General features: G+C 41.5%; 1 protein-coding gene across 3 annotated transcripts in view; it reads left to right on the top strand.

The window, feature by feature from the left end:
* The window catches only part of snd1 (staphylococcal nuclease and tudor domain containing 1), a 320,334-nt gene that overhangs the window by 69,835 nt on the left and 224,879 nt on the right, over positions 1–25,620 (top strand). For all 3 annotated transcript variants that reach the window (XM_062994655.1, XM_062994656.1, XM_062994658.1), the window contains exons 12-15: positions 9,752–9,858; positions 15,448–15,558; positions 19,156–19,228; positions 24,114–24,255. In XM_062994655.1, the coding sequence (XP_062850725.1) occupies positions 9,752–9,858; positions 15,448–15,558; positions 19,156–19,228; positions 24,114–24,255 (433 nt within the window). The remainder of the gene's footprint in view (positions 1–9,751; positions 9,859–15,447; positions 15,559–19,155; positions 19,229–24,113; positions 24,256–25,620) is intronic.

The following is a 25,620-nucleotide window of genomic DNA, read 5'->3' as shown; positions in this document are numbered from 1 at the left end:
GGACAGATGTTTAAGAAATGTTATTAAACTATATAGGCGGTTCTCGAGCAGTTTGTGGGTAGGTTTTGGGTTTGATTCCCAGGTGGAGTGGTCCGGGTCCTTTCTGTGTGGAGTTTGCATGTTCTCCCTGTGTCTGTGTGGGTTTCCTTCAGGAGCTCCGGTTTCCTCCCACAGTACAAAGATATGCAAGTGAGGTGAATTGGAGATACAAAATTGTTCATGACTGTGTTTGACAATAAAAACTTGAACTGATGAATCTTGTGTAATGAGTAATTACCTGTCCTGTCATAAATGCAACATAAGTGTGTGAAACATGACGTTTAAATCCTAATATAATAAATAATTCTCTGAAGAGAACCAGAAGGTGCATGTCGTTCATCCAGGAAATGGTTTCCTTCCATCGTCTGGGATTGACAAAGAACATTTACAGCATTTAGCGGACACCTTTATCCAAAGCGACTTACAACTGTAACCGATGACAGTGCAAGCAACTGAGGATTAAGGGACCAAGCAGTTGCAACAAGGTAGTGGTGGGGCTTAAACCAGCCACCTTCTGAGTACTAGACTGGTACCTTAACCTCTGAGCCACCACTGCCCAACAATCTAAAATACCAACCTTAGTACAGGAGAAAAAAGTAGAGCCTAGCCGCTCAGGTGGCGCAGCGGTAAAAAGACACACTGCAACCAGAGCTGGATTCTGAGTACATCGTATCGAATCCAGCTCTGCCTTACCGGTTCGAGGCCGAGTGGCTGTATGAGCAACGATTGGCCGGTTGCTCAGTTGGGGGGCGGGGACAAAGAACCGGATGTGGGTCTCTTTCTGTCAGAAGGCGGTTACGACCTCTGCCGACTGATTAGAGGCACCTGCACAGAGATGAGGAAGAGTGCCCTTAGGGTGTGTCTCTCCGCATGCAACGCTAGGTGGCACAACACTCATTTGTGGGTGGCAAAAATGCATCCAGCTGCTGCCCATGTTTCGTAGGGGATATGGGTCAGCTTCGATCTCCTCGGTCAGGGCAGGGTTTGGCATAGACAGAGAGGAAACACGATGCAAATTGAACAATTGGATGCGCTAAAGGGGGAGAAAAAGGGAAAAAAAAAGTAGAGCCTAGCATGAAGGACACATAATTAATTAACATTTTAGTAAATTGATACCTAATCCAGGGGTGCTCAGTGGGATGCACTGTCGCCTCACAGCAAGAAGGTGCTGGGTTCAATCCCCAGGTAGGGCAATCCGGGTCCTTTCTGTGTGGAGTTTGCATGTTCTCCCTGTGTCTGCATGGGTTTCCTCCGGGAGCTCCGGTTTCTTCCCACAGTCAAAGAGGTTAATTGGACATACAAATTCGTCCATGACTGTGTTTGACATTAAACTTGTGAACTAATGAATCTTGTGTAATGAGTAACTACCTGTTTTGTCATGCATGTAACCAAAGTGTGTAAAACACGACGTTAATCCTAATAAATAAATACATATATCTGATCCAGATGTGGAGTGAACTAAAAAGAGGCTTGTTTGTGATGGTGCTGTGTAGGTTTATTGGCTGCATTGTGACCTTTTGTCGCCATCATCTTTTTAAATGTCTGCCACTATAGTGCCTTTCCGAGGCCAGCGCTTTACTGTGTCATTGTTCTTCAGATCAAAGACACTGTGCTTTTTTGTTTTCTGATTGAATTGAAAATGAAGGGTCGCACTGTGCTGCTGCAGCTCCTGCAGCTCCTGCTGTTGCTTTGTGCTCACACATCCCAGTGCAGTTGCACTCCTGTGGGAACAAAAGCAGCAGCAGCAGCAGCAGCAGCAATGGGCATGTAGTGGCAAACACTGTAGTAATATGAAGTGGGTATGTCCTGGTTGCAAGTGTTGCAGCTTGCTTGAGATATTGCAGCCTCTCCTCTGTGCGGAAGTACATTGGATTTGTGTCTCATCTATGTGAGCCTTCAGAGACGTCTCATTCATAAAGAGACATGCACACCTTTAATACCTGTGCTCACACAAATAGATTTGATATGGATTGTATCCTGAAGACAATACCAGAGGCTTGCAGTTATTCATAAAGTAAGAGCATTGTATATCCACACCAGTTCTAGCAAACCTTGTTATTATGTACCTCATTATTGTTGCAGTAAGGGCTTTCTGAGCTGTTGTCATGAAGTTGGAAGTATTTCATGCATGTTACAGAATTTATTTTAGAGTATAGAAATGGATGTGACTGAAACACAAACTCAGTGGACAAAAATATTGAACTGGATAATCAGTTGAGGCTTTCCTGACCAACATTAGTGCCCAGCCATGCAAATGCTCTTTTGACTGAATGGGCAGAAATACCTGTAAGAAGCCTTCTCAGAAGAGTGGCTGTTATAGTTGAAAATACCACGTAGTGGTCACTCATTTTAATACCATTTGTTTTTTAAATGGAACAGGCAACAGGCTTCTTGTTAGGTGTCCAAATACTTTTGACCATATAGTGTATCTTTTTTTTAATGCATTTTCTCCCCGTTTTCCTCCCAATTTAGCGCACTCAATTTTGTCTTCTGCTGCTGAGAGATACCAGATTGCATCCGAGGAGAGCAAGTCGTTGTACACGCCTCTTTCGACACGTGCACAGCCCTCCTCTTCTTGCCCCTGCATTCTGCACAGTCGTCTCTTCTGCCAATCAGGGTCCTTACACAGTGTATGATGACCCACCCACCCACTCATAGTCCGGCCCCCACCCTGCAGATACGGTGGCCAATTAGTATCTGCTGCAGGCACTGTCAATTATGCCCGCCGGATTGCTCCCAGCCGACCGGTGGCAACACCGAGTTTCAAACCGAGGAGTTCAGAAACTCGGTGCTGGTGTTCAAGCGAAATATCCCACTGCGCCACCTGGGCACTACCATATAGTGTATCATTGACCATATAGTATGTATAAATTACTTTCATTTTTCATTTTATTTCATGTTCATCAACTACTTTATCCCGGTCAGGGTCGTGGCAAATCCAAGTCCAAATCCAAGGTGGAAATACCCTGGACAGGGCACTAAGCCATAGCAGGGTTCCCTTCTTCTTCCCTTCTTAGACATAGCCAATTACGTTTATGTAGATGCTGAACCCGTCGATAGCACCACTTGGATTCGAATCCAGATCTCAGTTGGGTGGGCTCACGTAATACTGTAGACATACAGTACTTTCAATGGTCTGAAAAAGTAATAGCTTTTTTTCCCCCTGATATTATTTTGATTATTATTATTTTAATAATGTATTTATTTTAAGGGGACTGCAGTAAATAAATAAATAACGCAACTCACTAGGGTTTAAACCCCCAGAAGTGCTATCAGTCGGGTGGGCTTCTATACAGTCATGATTGACTGTGTCTGAGGAAGGTATCTGTGTTGGATTGGTGTCCTGTCAACAGTGTGTTGCTACATGGTGCCCAGGGAAGGTGGCTCAGTGGGTAGCACCGTCGGCCTCACAGCAAGAAGGTCCTGGGTACGATCCCCAGGTGGGGCGGTGTGGAGTTTGCATGTTCTCACCGTGTCTGTGTTGGTTTCCTCTGGGGCTCCTGTTTCCTCCCACGGTCCAAAGACCTGCAAGTGAGGGTGAATTGGAGATACAAAATTGTTCATGACTGTGTTTTACATGAAACTTGTGAACTGATGAATCTTGTGTAACCAGTAACGATCGTTTCTGTCATGAATGTAATCGATTTTTGATAACCCCAGTCTCCCCCACCAGCTCAGTGTCCCTGTGGAATATTTATTCACAGATTGTGTGTAGTGTCTTTTACCACTTTGCTTTGTGTTTGTCATGTTTAAATTGACATTAAAATATTAATTCATGAGTAGTTTTTTGTTTATAAAATATTTTAAAAAAAGCTTAATTTCTGTATATATCTAATACATTTAGAGCCTGTATATCAGCAAATAACAAACACGTTTTGGAGCATGTCATAAAGTATGAGCCTTTTCCGCTATGGGAGTTTATTACACGTTGTGCTTACTACCAGCAGAATGAGCCGAAACATTGTTCAGAGAATAACATTATCTCTTCAGACCATTGCGATGCAATATTTATGAATTTAAATTCTCTGCTAAATGTAATGGCATGGTTCAACAGTCAAATGTAAGACATTCGTATATCTAATAGCTTATTATTGTCGCAGGTTCACTGGAGTGAAAAATGTACTTCAGTGAGTGAAGGACTTAAACCCGCTCACACTAGACGGGTGAGCTCAGGAGAGCAGAAATTGTAAAGCAGCAATGTGCAGCAGAGAAAAGCACAGGGATACTGTTATACTTTCAGTTTGGATTAGATAAATCAAACGCAATATTTTGTATGACATTAGGATGCAAGACCATCAGCCGGCTACACGTTTTGCATAATAATTATGCTTCATGGTCAAAAGTAAAGGGCTGTTTGAAGTATCCGGCTGCATCTTTACACTAGTCAGGGGCAGGTTCAAAATACGCACAAATACAAAAACGTACACCGATCAGCCATAACATTAAAACCACCTCCTTGTTTCTACACTCACTGTCCATTTTATCAGCTCCACTTACCATATAGGAGCACTTTGTAGTTCTACAATTACTGACTGTTGTCCATCTATTTCTCTACATATCTATTTAGCCTGCTTTCACCCTGTTCTTTAATTGGTCAGGACCCCCATAGGACCACCACACAGTAGGTATTATTTGGGTGGTGGATCATTCTCAGCACTGCAGTGACACTGACATGGTGGTGGTGTGTTAGTGTGTGTTGTGCTAGTATGAGTGGATCAGACACGGCAGTGCTGCTGGAGTTTTTAAATACCATGTCCACTCACTGTCCACTCTATTAGACACGCCTACCTAGTTGGTCCACCTTGTAGGTGTAAAGTCAGAGACGATCGCTCATCTATTGCTGCTTTTTGAGTTGATCATCTTCTAGACCTTCATCAGTGGTCACAGGGCGCTGCCCACGGGGCGCTGTTGGCTGGAAATTTTTGGTTGGTGGACTATTCTTAGTCCAGCAGTGACTGTGAGGTGTTTAAAAACTCCATCAGCGCTGCTGTGACTGATCCACTCAAACCAGCACAACACACACTAACACACCACCACCATGTCAGTGTCACTGCAGTGCTGAGAATGATCCACCACCCAAATAATACCTGCTTTGTAGTGGTCCTGACCATTTAAAGAACAGGGTGAAAGCAGGCTAGAAAGGTATGTAGAGAAATAAATGGACTACAGTCAGTAATTGTAGAACTACAAAGTGCTTCTATATGGTAAGTTGGACAGTAAGTGTAGAAATCAGGAGGTGGTTTTAATGTTATGCCTGATCAGTGTAAATACATATTAGTGTTCAATTCCACAAATAACTAAAAAATAAATCAAATTTCCTCTTAAATAGGGTTGAATTGTTTGCTCCCCCACCCCTTTCATCTTCTGCTCTTTAGGAGAAATGCCCTGTCATCTGCCCAATCTTATTACATCTGCCCAGTGGTGCAAAACACTTTTGAACTGAGGGAGACAGAAAGACACAAAAAAAAAACCTGTTTTTGAGAAATTGTTTTATTTGTTGATTAGGCTCACTGCTTGATCCACTAAGCTGTATCTTAGAAAAAGAGACTCTACTGATTTTTCTTTTCTTTTTTTACAGCACTGATGTGTTTGTGACAAGTGTTTAGGACCCCTTAACTCTTATGTTTGAGGTCAAGAGCAGTGTTAGTGAATGCCGGGGCCAGCTTTATTCCTTCTGTACTATCTGATCAAAAATGTGTGGACACCTGAGCTTTTATATAGCACGTTTAGGCATATGTCAGATCCAAAAGCGATTATATGGAATTGCCTCTTCTTTGTGGCTGGGCGGCACGGTGGCTAAGTGGGTAGCACTGTCGCCTCACAGCAAGAAGGTCCTGGGCTCCATCCCTAGGTGGGGCGGTCCGGGTCTTTTCTGTGTGGAGTTTGCATGTTCTCCCCGTGTCCGTGTGGGTTTCCTCTGGGTGCTCCGGTTTCCTCTCACAGTCCAAAGACATGCAAGTGAGGTGAATTGGAGACACTAAATTGTCCATGACTGTGTTCGATATAACCTTGTGAACTGATGAACCTTGTGTAATGAGTGACTACCGTTCCTGTCATGAATGTGGTCGACGTGTAGAACATGATGTTAAAATCCTAATAAATAAACAGACATCTTTGTGGCTATAGCTGCCTTCAATTTTTTAGGAAGGCTTTCCATAAGATTTTGTTGTGTCTATGGGAATTTGTACCCATTCAGTCAAAAGAAAATTTTTTGGAACAAGAGCCTTGGCTTGCAATGGACCCTTACATTCATTCCCAAGGTAATCAATAGGGCTATGGCCAAGGCTCTTTGCAGGACACTGGAGTACCTTCATTTCAAACCATGATATTAGTACATGAACACGAGACTATTTCCTAAATGATGTTCACTATTTAGCTGGGCCCAATTGTTATAATTATTTGGTTATTAATATACAGAGCTTTTTTCCTATATTTCTAATGTTTTTATTATTATTATTTAAATAATTTATTATTTTAAGTAAAACACAACACATTTTTAACGTAGACATATAGTCTAATTTATGCAAGAAAAAAGTTATCCATAATCATATAATGTCTGTGGGAATTTGTACCCATTTGTACCCATTGCTATGGACACTTACATTCATTCCAAAGGTAATCAGTAGGGCGAAGGCCAGGGCTCTGTGCAGGATACTGGAGTCTTTCTATATCAAACCTTGCCATCAATGCATGAACACAGAGAGTTAACTGAATAATGGGGGCAGTCATTAAGTACAACAGTGTTTGTGCTAGTACAAAGGAAATAAGGCATGTTTTGTGTTCAGTTGTAATCAACATGCAACAGTATGGCATTCATCTGTGCCCACCCACAGGACTGCAGGTGAACGAAGAGGGTTATGCTCAGCCTTAATGAGGGAAAACAGGAGCTAGTGTGTTCCCTATGGGAGAGTCTGATGGCCTCTCTGAAATGAACACAGATGGGGATGGATTCTGACACAGGAGTAGTTTGTTTACGCCACAGTGTCATGTTTTCTCTTAAATAAATGGTTTGTTATTGTGCCAGTGACCAGTAACACTTGGCACTGATGGTTACAGTCAGGTTATTCTCACGAAGCGTACAATACAGGCCTGAGTGATATAATGTTAACTGGAATTATTGAATCCAGCAGTTTTGTGATTTATCCTATTAGGCCGCTCCCGTTGGAGTTCGCCACAATTGATCATTCGTTCACATATTTGATTTGGCACAGAGCCATGCAATCATAATAAGTGCACATTAAAAAATACTGCATAGCATGATTGTGTTTAAACATGTCTGAAGGAACACTTTATTGACATAGTTTGTTAACTGTGTCTGCCAGACCATCTTAAAGTACCAGTTGTATCGTCCATGGTATCATGCTAGCCTCAGAATGTTTTTTAAATATTTTAATTATGAATTGCCCCCTTTTTTCCCCAGTCTAGTCTTATCCAATTACTCACCTGCATCTCATCTACCGCTGTAGATTCGTACCCAGATCAAGTAGGGCTATACCAAACTCACCTGCTTGAGTCGGGTTCACTTCATGCACAGATCTCAATTATTCGCCATATCTGTGCAGATGCCTATGACCAGCCAGCAGAGGCTGCAAGTGCAGCAATAATAAGGAATTCCTTGACCATACCTCCCAACAGAAACTGTCAGTTGTGTCTGTCGATAGCAATTCACATCTCAGCTGTGCTGGGCTAGTGCATTAGACTGCTGTGCTACCTGAGCAGCCCTGTTGTAGATTTGTGAGAGCTAGACGACTGGGTCAAAGCATCATCAAAACAGCAAATGTTGTGGGATGTTGAGTAAAGGCCCAAGGAATGACAACCATTAAACCAGTGACAGGATCATGGGCGCCCAAGGCTTACTGATGCCAATGGGGAGCAAAGGCTAACTTGTGTGGTCCAATCTTTTTAAAAAGCTATTTTTATGCTGCTGTTATAGAAGGGTGACAGATGATGCAATGTGTTGCAGCATTGCTTTGTAGCTGCTGATGGGACAGATTGTCCATGCTAACACCTGTCCACTGCTTAAACCATCTATAATGGGCATGTGAGCTTTATAACTGGACTATGAAGCCAAGGAATTAGGAGGCCTTGTTTGATAAATAACATTTTCTTTTTCTTTTTTTTTTAAAATCATGTGCATGGCTGATTGCGTGTGTGTATGTGTGTGTGTGTTGCTTACATGGGAAAGAGGTGGCACTTGGATGCACTATAGGAGGAAAGAAAGCTGGCAGAGGCACTATAATGCTCAGGGCAAGGTTTTACTTTGGTACTGTCATTCATGTGGATGTTACTTTTATAAATACCACCTATCTATGTCTTGGCTTCTAAATTCTCTGAGATCTCAATCCATTAGAGCATCCGTGGAATGTGCTGGACGGACAAGTCAGACCCATAGAGGAACTTATGGAGAAAATGATGAGTTGCTGACACCTTTATGCCAGATACCACAGAACACCTTACAGAGATCTTGACGAGTCCATGCCTGAAATGGTCTTGCAACTCTCCTATGGTTGCCATGTTTGCCTAGTGTTTTTCTTATGGTGGCATAGTGAACACTGGCCTTATCTAAGGCAAGCAAGGACTGCAATTCTTTAGATGTTTGTCTGGGTTCTTTAGTGACATTGTTGATGCATGCTTGGTGAAATTTTGATAGGTCACTTCTGAGAAGGTTTACCATTGTTTAAATTTTTCTCCATTTATGGCTAATAACTTTCTCTGTGGTTTGCTGAAGTCCGGGAGCCCTAGCAATGGCTTTAACCATTTTCCAGACTGCTAGATTTCAGATACATTTGTTTCACATCTGTAGTTGTTGATCCCTTCTAGCCTGATTCACATTGCAAGTCAGGAAATTTAGATTCGACAAGATTTAGATTCGACATGTTGAGTGGTATTTATACCTGATTTTAATGTACAGCACTTTGGTTGACACACGTCTTTTAAATGTTATAGAAATAAAAGTGTCTTGACTTGACAAGTCTGGCAGTAGTCATGGCTGGTGTGGCTAGTAAAATTGAACTGAATTTGGTTAATTGATTGATTTAGGCATTTTTTCCACACAGGGTCAGGTAGATGTAAACAGCTTTTGGTGGTTTACAAACAGATTAGCTCAACTGACTGTTATCCTTAATTCAAAATCATGTCTAGAACCTCAAGACTACTGTGATGTTAAAGCCCAAGCTGCTTTCTTCTCCTCTAGTGCAAGAGCCGTTGCACATGGTTGTAGTCATCCGCCCATTCCACCTCACGCTCTACGTGATAAACAGTTCCTATGTTTGATTGGTGCTCCTCAGGGGAGATCTACAACCTGGCTGGACATGATTTACACTGACTGAGACTGACCTTGGAAAGACTAGCCCACAGACATGACTATCCTGTCTCTTAGATTTTCATTAGACTCCACCATACAACACGTTCATCCTATATCAGGGTGAAATACTGGATGTTTTTCTTTCTCAGTTTGTTTTTTAATCTTCCAGCCCTTAACTTGATTTAAGATCCCTTGCAAAAATATCAATTTTAGATATTGTGTTGCTTTCTCGAGTTATAATTCTGTCAGATTTAACGTGTTGTCGTAAATCAGGCACGCAGTAGCATGTTTCGGGGTCTTCATATGGGTTTTAGTGGTCAGTATATCTCCAGAGCTGGGCTCATAATAGGCTTATGGCTGCTTGAAGTAGCCTTCTCTTTTGACTGAGTGATTTCTTCGTGCTCTTAGGTCAACGTCACCGTCGATTACATCAGAGCTGCCACTGCCGGCACAGAAACAGGGCCACTACCTGCCTTCCCAGAAAGGACCTGCGCCACAGTCACCATCGGAGGAATGTAAGTACAGCTGCAGCTGCTGATTCAGCGCTTTGTAATATTTAATGGATTTGAAGTAAAACAGCAATTGTTGGATGAGGCTTAATTTGGTGATGTCATTGCACTGGCGCTCGTTCATATCAGTTTCTCATAACCAGCCTGTTCAATACATGTGCTCCAAATTCATGAACAGTCATAAGCTCACCGAGCTTTTTATTAAAATCACTTTTTTCAATGTATTTTTATTGGTGATTTTATGAGCACTACCTATCATAGATGCAAGTTGTGGCCTCACCTTGTCAACATCGTCTACATTTGGTTCCACCACTGACCAGATGTTATTGGTGTGATGAATTATTCATACTCACATAGTGCAAATATATGAAAGATGTAGCTCATAAAACAGCCACTATACGATCAAGGCAGTTAATACTATTAAAGTCCTTGGTGAAGGTGAAAAGAAGGTCTCGATATTGATGTGTCAAATAGATCTTTGGTGTACTGGCTCATTATACAGCTGTGCCATTTGAGCACCCTCAGATTTTCATTTTTAATGGAACATTTCAATGTTATCATGCATCAACAAATGCGAGATTGATCTTTAGTCAAACGATGGTGATGAGCATGATGAGAGAAACGAATCGTTGCTGTTTGTCAGAGCTGTACAGTCAAGTACGGCTTTTGCTCTGGCTCTGCCATCGTTTCCAATGGAGTGAGCTGGTGTCGTGTGGATTTGCCGCTTTGATGCTTGGTTTTTACTGCTCTCTTTTTCCCAATCTAGTCTTATCCAATTACCCGATTGCATTACGCTTCTTCTCTACTGATGTTGACCTTCACTCTGACTAACTCTCGTCCCCTCCGACTGCATCTTTTCACCTGCACGAGGCGAGTTCATATGTGGATATATTGTGTACACAGAGACACACCCTGATCAATGCATTATTCCTTAACTCAACATGTGCTGGCGCCATCAATCAGCCAGCAGAGGTCGTAGTTGCATAAGTCTCCCCTGGCACCTACCCTTTGAACAAACATACCAATCGTTGTTCGTGTAAGCGCTCAGCCTGTCGGTGGCAGAGCTGGGATTCGAACCAGTGAGTTCGAGATATCAGCTCTGGTGTGCTAGCATGTTTTACCGCTGGGCCACCTGAGTGCCCTTCAATCTGGAATTTGACCCCATTTGCAGCTGACCTCGTCAAAGCACAGCCAATGAGAAACATCGTTTGACATAGACAGAAGCAAAGCACAGATTTGGTGGAGAGATCATAACTGTTACACAAAATCCCTAAACTGTTTAATTTGACTTTAATTTAATCTAGCATGGCATTGTGGGGAAAAATATGGCATCACGATTAGTAAACTGTGAGATTGGGCTTGCATTTTAGAGAGCAAGGTTCCTAATCCTGGAATTGCTTCTCATGTCTTGATATAGTTCAATTCACCTTTAGATTAATGAAACAATTAGATTTAATTAAACCACACTTTTATCATCTTACGTCCCCAGTAGCCAGAGATTTCTTGTATAAATTAAAATAGTTTTTATATAAAACTGCATGTGAATACATTGTCAATACTGTCAGTAGAGTTTATTAATTTGAGCTTGGTGCTCAGTGGCGCAGTCAGCAGACAGCTTGCATGCTGCGCAAACTCTGAGGCAAAATGCACCCAGTCTGGCGGCAAACGAAACACAAAACACTAATCATGTGAAGCAGCCTAAGGCTAATAAGCAGGTTACTTTATCTAAAGTAATTAATGAATGCTAATCATAATGCCCTGTATATGTAAGTTTATACACCGATCAGCTATAACATTAAAACCACCTCCTGGTTTCTTCACACACTGTCCATTTTATCAGCTCCACTTACCATATAGGAGCACTTCGTAGTTCTACAATTACTGACTGTAGTCCATCTGTTTCTCTACATACCTTTTTAGCCTGCTTTCACCCTGTTCTTTAATGGTCAGGACCCCCACAGGACCACCACAGAGTAGGTATTATAAGGTATAATCAGACACAGCAGCTCTGATTAAGTTTTTAAACACCTCACTGTCACTACTGGACTGAGAATAGTCCACCAACCAAAAATATATCCAGCCAACAGCGCCCCGTGGGCAGCATCCTGTGACCGCTGATGAAGGTCTAGAAGATGACCAACTCAAACAGCAGCAATAGATGAGCGATCGTCTCTGACTTTTTAGATCTACAAGGTGGACCAACTAGGTAGGAGTGTCTAATAGAGTGGACAGTGAGTGGACACGGTATTTAAAAACTTCAGCAGCGCTGCTGTGTCTGATCAACTCATACCAGCACAACACACACAACACACCACCACCATGTCAGTGTCACTGCAGTGCTGAGAATGATCCACCACCCAAATAATGCCTGCTCTGTGGTGGTCCTGTGGGGGTAAAAACAGGCTAAAAAAGTATGTAGAGAAACAGATGGACTACAGTCAGTAATTGTAGAACTACAAAGTGCTTCTATATTGTAAGTGGAGCTAATAACATGGACAGTGAGTGTAGAAATAAGGAGGTGGTTTTAATGTTATGGCTGATCAGTGTATATACAGTATATGTAAGGTTTGTACTACTTTCGCTTAAAACAGTGTCAGTGTCAAATCTGAATCCCCTATTACAGTGGCAGCAACTGGCAGCACTGCATGAACAGGTGCCTATTAAAACTCTAGCCCTTCCTAAAATATCATCCTTGTACCCCGTCCTGCTTTACAAGGTGGAAAAGAGATGAATCAAACTGCATCTGTTCCAGGCCTTCTATGACTGGTCGGTGTCTCGCTGTGCTTCAGTCAGATCCAACACACTGGCTCTCTCATTAGCGTACGTGTGGCTGTGATGCAGGAGACTGAGGACATTCATCACTTCAGGCTAAACTGATTACCCAGCCTGCCTTAGCGAGGCGAGTAAGAAGAGCGTGGGTAACAGGTGGCACCCGTATCCTACGGGCTGAGCCGTACAGCCACGTGGCCTGCTTATGATGGCGCACTGCATTTCTCTCTGCTCTTCATATTTAAACCCGAGCTTCACTTCACGGATCTGTACGGCTGGAGACTTTACCAGCTGTTCTCCTGCCACATGCACACCTGTGTTTAATGCAACTGTTGGGTTGATATTCCAAACAGATCAAAAGTCTATTTCTGTATTTGTTTGGCTGTTTTTCAAGTTGGGCGGAACGGTGGCTAAGTGGGTAGCACTGTCGTTCGATCCCCAGGCGGGGTGGTCCGGGTCCTTTCTGTGTGGAGTTTGCATGTTCTCCCCGTGTCCGCGTGGGTTTTCTTTCGGGAGCTCTGGTTTTCTCCCACAGTCCAAAAACAAGGTTCATTGGAGACACTGAATTGCCCTGTAGGTGAATGGGTGTGTGTGTGTGTGTGTGTGTGTGTGTGTGTGTGTGTGTGTGTGTGTGTGTGTGTCTCTGCCCTGCGATGGACTGGCGCCCCGTCCAGGGTGTTACTGTTTGCCTTGCGCCCATTGAAAAGCTGGGATAGGCTCCAGCACCCCCCACGACCCTGTTTGGATAAGCGGTTAAGACAGTGAGTGAGTGAGTGTTTTTCAAGTTAGCTATTTTCCCGTTACTACAACTGCCAAATGCCAGCCTGACCAATGAGGCTCACAGGCTAGCACACGTCATCTCCCCAACGTGGAATTCAGTTTTTCACTGCTCAACAGAACAATTGTGTATCAGTTAAATCTGTCTTGAAATAAAAATAATAAAATAACCTTGTCGTTGCAAATGGAAACATGTTTACCTTGTTCTAGCTCTTAATAGGCAGTCATTACTGATGTTGCATTGATGGAAAGTAGTAAAATAAATATGATTAATTTGAAGCTTTGTTTCCCCCCGGAGTTTTTATTTTCTTTTGCCTGGTAGATGGTAGATATATCTAATGGATTAATAAAAACAAGTAAATAAACTTTTAATTGGTTGTAAAAAATAAGTTCGTGGCGGCAATAATTAGTAGTGTAATTAAAGTGTGATCATATTTATGATTAGAGATCATTGTAGCATGTAATTAGAAAGCAATCTACAACAACAGGATGAAGGAGAATTTAAAATATGTGCTATTCTTTTAATAAAATCAGTAATTGTTTATTTAAAGTACTTAATATAGTGGTGAAGTCCATTCTTATCTGTAGCTTGACAGACATCGTATGAGGGTGCTAACCTGTTGTGTTCAACAGTGGTACTTTAATTAAACATACCTAAACCCAAGCAATAATGGTTTAATTGTCCGTTAAAATAATTCTGCTTGTGTATTCAAAGATTAATCTGATTGGTTCAGTTTTTTTCTGGCTTTTTCTTTTACCCCCAATGCTCTGGCATTATCCAGTCTTAAAAACTAGTTAAACATGATTGTCCGTCTTCTTTTATTCAAATACTTTTTTGTACATTTGTGAAACCTGTTTTACTCTAATCTTTAATCATATGGCCTGGTGGCAGGATGGCTCTGTGGGTAGCACTGTCCTGGGTTTGATTCCCAGGTGGAGTGTTCTGGGTCCGAGTTTTCATGTTCTCCCCATGTGTGTGTGGGTTTCCTTCGAGAGCTCCGGTTTCCTCCCACAGTCCAAAGACATGCAAGTGAGGTGAACTGGAGATACTAAATTATCCATGACTGTGTTTGACATTGAAACTGAGCTAGGGAATCTTGAGTAATCAATAACTACGTGTCCTGTCATGAATGTAACCAAAGTGTGTAAAACATGATGTTAAAATCCTAATAATTAAATGAATAAATAAATAAATAATTACATGGCCTGTTTACCTTACATTGTTTAACTCTTCTTCCTCGGCTTTTGTCCCGTTAGGTTGCGGGGTCGGCTCTCGGCGGATCATGATCCGCATTGATTTGGCACAGTTTTTACGCCGGATGCCCTTCCTGACACAACCCTCCCTATTTTATCCGGGCTTGGGACCGGCACCGCAATGCACTGGTTTGTGCATCTAGCGGCTAGGTATCTATAGGACAATTCAGTGTTTCCAATTAGCCTGGTGGCATATTTTTGGACTGTAGGAGGAAACCGGAGCATCCGGAGGAAACTCACGTGGACACGGGGAGAACATGCAAACTCCGCACAGAAAGGACCCGGACTGCCCCACCTGGGGATCGAACCCAGGACCTTCTTGCTGTGAGGCGACAGTGCTACCCACTATGCCACCATGCCGTACCTTACATTGTTTAACAAATTACCTTTTATCCTTTGCACCCTAGTAGTCCTGCCTTTTTAAGTCATGTTGTACTGATGTCTCTTTGTTTGAGCCACCCAGCTCTCACAGACTGGAAATTTTATTGGAAAGGAAGAGTAAAAGCAATGAAATAATTTTAGCTCGGCTTGCTCGCACAGTTCACCTCCTTTTTAGATTTAACAATCATTGCTTGATTCTCCGATTCACCGAAGCCTTAAGTCTGCTTGTGCCTAGTAGTGAAAAATGTCAAAAAATTTGTGCAACACCGACAGCCAGGAAGTCTTTGGCAGTTACTGTCTTGGTAGAACAGAATGACGAGCTCTTAGCCTGAAAATTATTGATGCTTTTTTGTTGTATTTCTTTTAAAATTGTTTAAACCTGACCAAAAGTGTTTGTGATTTTCTTTTTTGTAGAAATACTGCTGAGGCTCTGGTCAGTAAAGGTCTGGCTACAGTTATCAGATATCGTCAAGATGATGATCAGAGGTCCTCTCACTACGATGAACTGCTGGCTGCAGAAGCACGGTAAGAAAACACATCCCCCTTTGGTCATACCTTTTTTAGAGTATGCTTCGTCATAGAGCCTTAGTTTGTCAAGCCACACCTTTCTGTCTATGGTGTGTTTGGTTAGCTCTGACCCCAGGTGACCCCTATCTGCGGTACAAATATTTGGAGTGGGGGGGGGAGGGGGGATTGGGGGGGTGGGTATGAAGTTTGTTCAGAAAAAGAACAGAGAGAATAAATCCCTCTGAATAAGCCATTCTGTGCATCTGTGAAAATGCACTAAATGAAGACTGTGAAGGACATGTGGTGCTCAACAACACATAAATTAGCGACTTGATTTAGAAATGACACTCACAATTACAAGCCCAGTTGCTCAGGTGAGCTATTTTAGGTTGATTGCAAATTAACATGTATCCAGAATAAAAAGCTCTGATCAGTTCAGTACTGTGAGATCTCAAATGAACATGAGGCAACGGACAGTGTTCCATATCGCATCAGTCACAAACATAGTGTTTCAAGGGCACAGACATAAATCAGTAACAAGGAAGCTTGCTGGCTGGTATAGGCTCAACTCTATGAGACTAAACAAAGTCAGCGTTTTTCAGACTATTTTTAAAGCCAGTACTCATGGCAACACTGCCATTTGCAAACCTTTTGTGTCGAGAGCTAATCCGCAAAGGCCCAGCTTTGGCTTAGGACCGCTAAACCAAAAGCCCTGAGCAATGGACAGCAGTATGTTCTGTCCAGTCTTTCACTGCATTGTTGCCAACCAACATGGTTGCCAGCTGTTCAGTATGCTGGTGATCTGTAATGAGGGCAGCATTTTGTGAAAATGATTAGGGCCTGTGATTGCTTTGCTTGCTTGTATAATAGCATAATGGTTGCATTCAGATGAGGGAAAAAATTAGGACCATCCACCTAGTATGCTGTCAAAACAGCTCTGTCTTACCAGGACATGGGGGCGGCACGGTGGCTCCGGTTTCTTCCCACAGTCCAAAGATACTAAATTGTCCATGACTGTGTTCGATATAACCTTGTGTGAACTGATAAACCTTGTGTAATAAGTAACTACCGTTCCTGTCATGAATATAACCAAAGTGTAAAACACAACGTTAAAATCCTAATAAACAAACAAACAAACAAACAAACAAACCAGGATTCCACAAGATGTCTAAGGGAGGCCTGTGGTATCTGGTATCAGGACATTACCAACAGGGTTAACTTCTGTATATGGATGCGAGGTGGATCTTCTTACAGTGCATCCTAGTGCCTTGAGGAGTTTATAGTTTGACTGGCAACACAGTTACCTTATCACCAACATTAAAATGATCTGCAATTTGAGCCACTGTAGAACTTTTGTTGGTCCCTACTCGATACCAGAGCTTTCATGTTCTCTGTCATCAATGAGCCCTGGGTGCCCAGCAACCTAATTGGTCCACTGTTGGTTGGCACTACACACTGAGACTATTATGGAGATACTTTGACCTAGTCTGTAAAGAAAGAGAATGAGGTAGATTGATAATTTGTGTGACGTTATAATTTTCTACACTGATCAACCATAACATTAAAACCACTCACTGTCCATTTTATCAGCTCCACTTACTATATAGGAGCACTTTGTAGTTCTACAATTACTGACTGTAGTTCATTTATTTCTCTACATACCTTTTTAGCCTGCATTCACCCTGTTCTTCAATGGTCAGGACCCCCACAGAGTAGGTATTATTTAGGTGGTGGATCGTTCTCAGCACTGCAGTGACACTGACATGGTGGTGGTGTGTAAGTGTGTGTTGTGCTGGTATGAGTGGATCAGACACAGCAGCGCTGCTGGAGTTTTTAAATACCGTGTCCACTCACTGTCCACTCTGTTAGACACTCCTACCTAGTTGGTCCACCTTGTAGATGTGAAGTCAGAGACGATCGCTCATCTGTTGCTGCTGTTTGAGTTGATCATCTTCTAGACCTTCATCAGTGGTCACAGGACGCTGCCCACGGGGCGCTGTTGGCTGGATATTTTTGGTTGGTGGACTACTCACTGTCACTGCTGGACTGAGAAGTGTTTAAAAACTCCATCAGCGCTGCTGTGTCTTATCCACTCATACCAGCACAACTCACACTAACACACCACCACCATGTCAGTGTCACTACAGTGCTGAGAATCATCCATCACCCAAATAATACCTGCTCTGTAGTGGTCATGTGGGGCTCCTGACCATTGAAGAACAGGGTGAAAGGGGGCTAACAAAGCATGCAGAGAAACAGATTGTAGAACTACAAAGGGCTCCTTTTTGGTAAGTGGAGCTGATAAAATGGACAGTGAGTGTAGAAACAAGGAGGTGATCATAATCTTATGCCTGATTGGTGTAAATGGTTATATAATAAATTATATAATAATATAATTCTTACTGTATGCTTTATTGGAATTGAGCTTCATTTGTACTCATTATGGAGATTCTTTATAAGCACTTCTTCCAATTTAAAAAAAATTTTTTACTCAATTTTTGTTTTACATTATTAGTTGGTTATTACATTATTTTTTCATTTTATTGTTACTCAATTTATAATGTAATACACAGCACATAATGTAATAACTTACTACATTATGTGCAAAAATCCTATTAAATTATTGGATGAAGATTTTATTACACTATCAGCAATTAATTACATTATGAGCTTTTATTACCAGTTGTTATTACATTATATTGAGTTATTACTTTACATGTAGTTAATACATTATAAGGAATCTACCTTGTTGCTCCAAGAAGCAGGTTGACTTATGACCGTGACCCCTCCATGTAGCATTTAATAATGCAAGTCGTTATGCTATGACCATAAATATAATTAAATAGATTAGGGGGCTTGATTGTGTTGTCACACTTCATAGACTGTCAGTATCTTTCTTTTCATAGTATATGCACTATTTTATTCGTTGCTTTATCCCGCTTTAGTTCCACATTGGTTTGTCTGTACATAATTCCCAGCTGAGCCAGGTGGAGATGAGCTGCACAGTGGTTTTCCATTTATTTTCAGCCGAAGTTGCTGGTTGCTAACCTGTACCCTTTGAGAAATCACCTTTACAGGCTCAATTCCCTTACTCTTGGTTTCCTATGCAACTAGATTAGACAAGAGGTAAGATGAAGCCTCTTTTAGAATCAGATTCATCTACCCTAAAGAGTCCAAAGTCATGTAGCTCATTCTCTTAAGCTTTTTTTTCTAATCTAACAGGGTCTGTAGACTCGAGCACTCAAAGTTAAAATCATTTTACAGAGCCCTAGTTTTCCTCATGGAACATTAATGCCTGCTGCTGTTTTGTCCTGATATACGCAGTTCCTTTATAATAGGCTGTGCTAATGCCGCTTTATGATACCTCCGAGTGGAGAGCGGCCGCGTCTGGATTGGCCATAAGAAACATCTGAAGACATTTATGCCTCCAGCAGCTTGCTGTGTAAGTGGGGCCGTGCAGCCGGCTGTCCTGTTTAAGTGTTGATTTCTCAGGCCAGGCCTGCAATGTTTTTATTGGCTTTATGGTCTAAAGCAAAGCTCCATCTGTCTCCCGTGTACGTTCGCTTTAATGCCCTTGATAACCAGTCATAATGCTGCTTACTTGAATCATTGCAGGGCTATCAAGAATGGAAAAGGACTTCACAGCAAGAAGGAGGTGCCCATTCACAGAGTGGCTGACATCTCAGGGGTAGGTGTTTATTTTTCATTTTAGATGCTGTGTTGCTTTTGAACAAAAATCTTCTCACTGGCTCAAAGTGCTCCATGCTTTTAATACTTTTTCCATGTACATATTTATATTACTTACTCCTGCAGCTAGTTTACAGTCTGTTAAATAGGTTTTTTTTTCTCCAGCACCACAGTACTGCTGTTCTGTTGAAACTAAGAACAGATAATGTTCTATCTCAGCTGTTTGTTCTAATTATTCTTGCCATCAAACATTCTCCAGGACCACTGTTATAAAAGATGCAAACAGTGCTGAGGATTTTGTATTTTTTATATTGCTGTTTTTAGTGCAGCACATTAAAGATTTTGAGATGCAGTTGAGGGGCCTTATGCTTATTAATCAAAAGAGCAAATGTGGAGTCATACTGAGGTAGGACAAAGAGGCCAGAGTTTCAGAAATCATTCCAGTTCATCCCAGATGTGCTCAATATGGTTAACATCATGACTTTTGCGGGCTGCTGAAATTTCTTTACACCAAATCTTGCTAAAACAGTAAAGGACTTTTTAAAAGACTTTCTCTGGGCTGGTACCCTCAAGTTGATTGTATATGTTTGATTTTATACATCTGTTAGCAATAAGTCTGGCTGAGACACCTGAACTCAAAACTTACTGACATAAATGCTCAGGTGGTACTGTGGTAGATTATGCTAGCCCACCACCGTTGGGATCCAGGGTTTGCATCCCCAGTGATGCTATTGGTCGGGCATCTACACACATACATAACTGGCAATGTCTGAGGGAGGAGGGATGGCCAATGCGCATCAACCTGCTATTATAAGGTTGGTCTAAATAGACCTAAAATGAAATCATAGTCAAGCATACTGTGATTATGTACACACACACTATAATTTGATTAAACTGCATTGATTTTTTACATTCTTGTCAACATATAACAAAAAATATTGAATTATTAATTATAAACTGAGAATAGTCCACCAACCAAAAATATCTAGCCAACAGCGCCCCGTGGGCAGCGTCCTGTGACCACTGATGAAGGTCTAGAAGATGACCAACTCAAACAGCAGCAACAGATGAGCGATCGTCTCTGACTTTACATCTACAAGGGAGACCAACTAGGTAGGAGTGTCTAATAGAGTGGACAGTGAGTGGACACAGTATTTAAAAACTCCAGCAGCGCTGCTGTGTCTGACCCACTCATACCAGCACAACACACACTAACACACCACCACCATGTCAGTGTCACTGCAGTGCTGAGAATGATCCACCACCAATTGCGTTTACTTTCAGTTCATTTACACTGTTGATGTGGATTAAATGAAACACAGACTTATTTCTTAGTAAGTCTAAAACAGCATCAGCTCTCAACTCTAAGTCACTAAAAAGGTGTTTGTGTTTCATGTTCCCTTTTTTCCTGGGGTTGGGGAGGTCAAGCTGTTGCCAAGTTTTGTAATTGCTCCACAATATTCAGTGACTCCCTTCGTTTGATGCTGGAGTCATGTGACAGCAGATTTATGGCAGGTCTAGTTTCCATTTCCCCACACATTAATTTGATGAAATCGTTGCTAAATATAGTGCTCTCCATTAATAAAGCGATCTCAGTTGTGGAGCCTAAGTTGTTTACGTGTGCCAGGGGCCAGTGGCATGCCAGCTATGAATCTTGATTGGACTGCTCACCAAATGAAGATTAAATTTTACTCGGCCCTTTAAAGTTGGTTAGCTCTGTAATGAAAAAAGATGGACTCCTCCCACTTCATGTGAAGCATTAAAGTTTCATTTAACAGGCCCTGACTTTGTTTTAACCCCTCCTGCTATTTCTGTCTTATACAACCTTACTTGCTTTTTATCTGCTCAGCCATCTGTCTTTCTTTTTAATTAACCAAATTTAAGTTTATCAGGGCTTCTGTAAGAGTTCTCTTCCAAACATTTGTACTTTGCTGAAGGTGGACAGAAATAAAAATGCGTCTAAGACCGGCTGGGGCAGGTGGATTTAAAATAAAATAAGGTAGCGCAGCAGGTAAAGCACACGCTGTTCACCAGAGCTGAGATCTCGAATACATCGTATCGAATCTCCACTCTGCCTTGCCGGCTGAGTGGCTACATGAACAACGATTGGCCGGTTGTTCAGATAAGGGGCGGGACTAAAAAGCCGGATGGGGACTCTCTCTCAGACTAGTGCGATTACGACCTCTGCTGGCTGGTTGGTGGCGCCTGCACAGAGATGGGAAAGGAGTGCGGTAGAGGGTGTGGCCCTTCGTGCACAACGCTGTACCGCACTGTGCTCGTCAAGTGTAGGTGATAAGATGTTCGATTGCTGTGCACGTTTCAGAGGGGGCGTGGAGCAGCCTCGTCCTCCCCAATCAGGAGCAGGGACCAGCATTAGTGAGAGGATGATTGACGGGTAGAAATTGGATGCGCTAAAAGTGGGAGAAAAAGGGGTAAAATACAAAAAATAATAATACGAAGAGCATAATAATAAAAACACAGTCTATAACGATACTGCTCACCAATAACGGAAAACCAGTGGGAATCCTGAGCTTTTTTGCTGCAACGAGACACTCCCACCTAGGGGTGATAGGAGACAATAACATCCAAAGTGTGTTTCTTTATGTCCAGTCTACTTTGTAACTTTGTTTTGGTTGTCGTCACTGCAGAAAATCCTGCTTCACAAAGATAGGGTGTTGGAAATGGAAGCCGTGTTTTCACTGCTTTTGTAGAGGTCTCTAATTATTTATTCTTTTTATGTGGCCCCGTAATAAATGACCTACGTGCCAGTACCGGTTCGTGGCCCGATGTTTGGGGACTAATGCGTTACTAGACTAAGCAAGCTGAACTCCCCCAGTCTTTACCACACTGCAGTATAATATGCTAGCTCACCATTATGGAGAGCTTGAGCACTCAAGCTGGAATCTCAGCCTGTATATAAACAAATACTCAGTGGTACTCTAAACTCAAAATCTTTTAAACTCAACGGCCTTTGTTAAGAAATTTGTACCCTTAAACTCAACGTTTCCCTTAAACTCAATGTGTTCACTTTGTTTTTTAAAAATGTATTTATTTACTTTAAAATAAACAATGAACAGCCGCTTTGTTCAGCGCTTGGCTTGAGCGGTGCAGTAAAACGTCATCAAAGTGCGCATATGAGACGAAACTGCATTTGTGTGGGATAACCGTCAGATTTACTCTGAAAGCTTCACATGTATCTGTGTTTAGCTGGATTTTCCTCACTGTTTCACTTTTAAACTTGTGTTACAGCTCAGGGTTTTGAGAAATTGTAAGAATCAGCTTTTTATTTCAGTGTTTTTGTATTATATTTGTGTATAAGTGTCAAAAACAACCCCATTATTTTACATTGGCCTTAAATATATGCAATTTTACATGACCATGGAACGCATTAACAGGTTTCCCATACATCCTTATTGGAAAAAATACCTTGAAACTCAATGCCTTTTAAACTCAACGCCACTCCCAGAACCAATTGACGTTCAGTTCAAGGTACCACTGTAAATAAAAATAAATAAATAAATAATTAAAGCAATCTCTGCTGTCTGGTCGGGACGCTGGAGAGTCCACCGCTGGCGTGTGTAATGAAGTTGTGAAGTGGCTGGAGACTGCACACATCTTGAAGAGGGTGGCGTGGGAATAGTGTATGAGCAGCAGTGGGAAATTGGAACTAATTTGGGAGAAAAAAAGAGGGAAATGCAAACATGTCATAAAAATGTATTACATACGGACTATGTGTCCGTGTCACGTGTTTGACAACATTTTGCTGCGTGTGCATTTCTTTGTGTATGGTATCAGGAGCTCTCTTGGCACCGGGGACCTTGCTTTGTGCTATGCTTCTGCTTGCCACAGCTTTTTATAATGAGCAATTTCATAAAAATAAGAATCCCAAAATAGCTCTTGTGTATACATGAGGGGGTTTCTGTATATCCCTCTTCTATACCCATTCTCTCTGCATTCATAACCTGTGGGTCACAGCTGTAGAATGTTTTCAGCTGGAGTTGGTGGCTCTTGCTTTTGCCCAGGTTGACTTACTACTTACTACTGTAAATAGGCCACCATACCCTAGGGTTCTAGCTGCTGCTTACCTAAAACCACTGGCAGATTCTAGATATTAATGCTGCAAATTCTCTTTCAAATAGTATCTAGTGTCATACAGTAAGAAAAAAAATGTTGCCAGTGGTTTAGGAAATGTTGTTAACAGAAAACAGTTCTTTGAGAATTATATTGCAACACTGATTGGAGAAAGCAACACAGCCATGACAAAGACCTTAAACATCCTTGCAAGTAAAATTGGTTTAATATTCTGAAAGTGCAAAGTTAATTTAACCACAAATCGTCCCCTGACAAGTGCACCAAGATTTCACTATGTGCTCAAACTAATAAGAAGTTAGGTTAGGTTTTGCACGATTACATAAAAGCAGCAAAATGGTCAGATTAAACAATAAAAGCAAACAAAGATTCAGCTCATGGTTGACATGTGATCTCAAGAGCACCATACCATGAAATTATAAACCACACTTTAAGAACCACTGCATCATTTCTTCATTAAAGACAAATCACCCAGCTTCTTATTCCTGTATTCATATTATTATTTGAGTTTTGAGTCTAGTTATGAAGATTGCTTGAGTATAACCAGTTGACCTTCTAGTGTTTTACCAATATTTGCCACCATCAAAGTAAGCAGGTGTTAAAAAAATAAAAGATACTTTAAAGGCTGAGAATTTTTAAACCAATGAAGGAAGCACATTATGTGTGATGCGAATCAGGAAGGTCCAGAAGGTGCAGCAGGTGCCTTATCTAGACGTACTCATTCCCTTGCTGGTACCATTAGGCAGTAATGAAAACCTGCAGGATTAATAAATATTCCCTCTTTTCTTTTTCCACAGGACACCCAGAAAGCCAAACAGTTCCTGCCGTTCCTGCAGAGAGCCGGCCGCTCGGAGGCCGTGGTCGAGTATGTGTTCAGCGGTTCCAGACTCAAGCTCTACATGCCCAAAGAGACATGCCTCATCACTTTCCTGCTTGCCGGTAAGACTATAAACACACAAATACATAGTGATGTAATAATAATATATAAATGTACCCCTTTCCTTAGTTCTTCTATTTGTGCATATTTGTCACAAATCATAGTTCCAGGTCTTTAAATTAAATTAATGTTAAAAAATGCTCTTTTGGGGCTAATTTGGTTGATTAGACTGGGCACTGCAGTCCTTTTTTATCTAGATATCACATAAACTGAACCTTTCCAAGAATGAAGTAGATAAAAGTACCTAACGAGCAAAACACTATGGCACAATCGAAAGAATTAAGGAAGAGATTTTAAATACATCAGTCTGGAAAGGCTTTTAAAGCAATTTACAAAGCTCTGGGCAATTCACCAATTCAACCACAGTTGTTGACTTGAATAGTCCCACCATTTGAAAAAAGACTGGACAAAAAAGTGTCCATAGAAGAGATGCAAAGAGACAACCACTCCTAACCAGGTGGAACACAAAGACGCCTTTCACATTTGCTGAAAATACCTTGGATGTCCTCTTAGCCTTGTTGGGATGATGTTCTTTAGATCGAATGGCCATGATAGGCACTATTCAGAAGACATGGTTCCAAGGAGTTGTTGAGTAGTTCACACATAGCGATTGAGAGCCGAGCGAATGCAGAGTTGCTCCAGAGCTGGCAAATCTAGCGCTGACCAGTCGGCGAGCGAAAATCAGGGCAAAAGCTGTGGTGTGAACTAGGCATTAGCAGAATTTGCCACCTTCAAGTAAGCAGGTGTTAGGAAAATAAAAGATCCAAACTAATGGTTGGATTGTCCTAGATAAAGTTCTTACTTGAACCCCATTAAGATGTTGTGGTAGGGACTTAAACAGACAGTTGATGTCTGAAAGCTGTCTCTGAATCAATGAAATCATGCAAGAGAAACAAATAGATCAGTAGTTTCGTAAGACACACTTAACCCACTGCTCGAGCTCTCAAGTTCAAATCTCAGCTTTTGCTATGAGCCACCTGGGCACCTACTCTGCCACACGATTGGCTGTGTGTCCGTAGGGGGAGGGATAACAGACATACTTTAAACAATTTTTTAACATGTGAAAAGTAGCTGTTTCATAATGTTATATCTCTGATAAATAAATGATCATTAAATGATCATTGCTCCTGTTCTCCTTGTCTTACATCATTTAGAGGAAATGAAATATACTTCCTCACAGCGCTATATACTGTGTATATATATATATATATATATATATATATATATATATATGTATATATATATATATAACACAACTTTGTGGAGAAACTTGATGATTTGGAACAAAGCCTTTTATCTTCCGTGCCAGTGAAGCTGTAGAAAATAAAAGCAGTTACTGTTTAAATTCATTAGATGCTAAAAGCATA

Source organism: Trichomycterus rosablanca, chromosome 1 (assembly GCF_030014385.1).
Source record: "Trichomycterus rosablanca isolate fTriRos1 chromosome 1, fTriRos1.hap1, whole genome shotgun sequence".
Classification (NCBI taxonomy): domain Eukaryota; kingdom Metazoa; phylum Chordata; class Actinopteri; order Siluriformes; family Trichomycteridae; genus Trichomycterus; species Trichomycterus rosablanca.
This window is presented reverse-complemented; position numbering and strand designations above follow the sequence as displayed.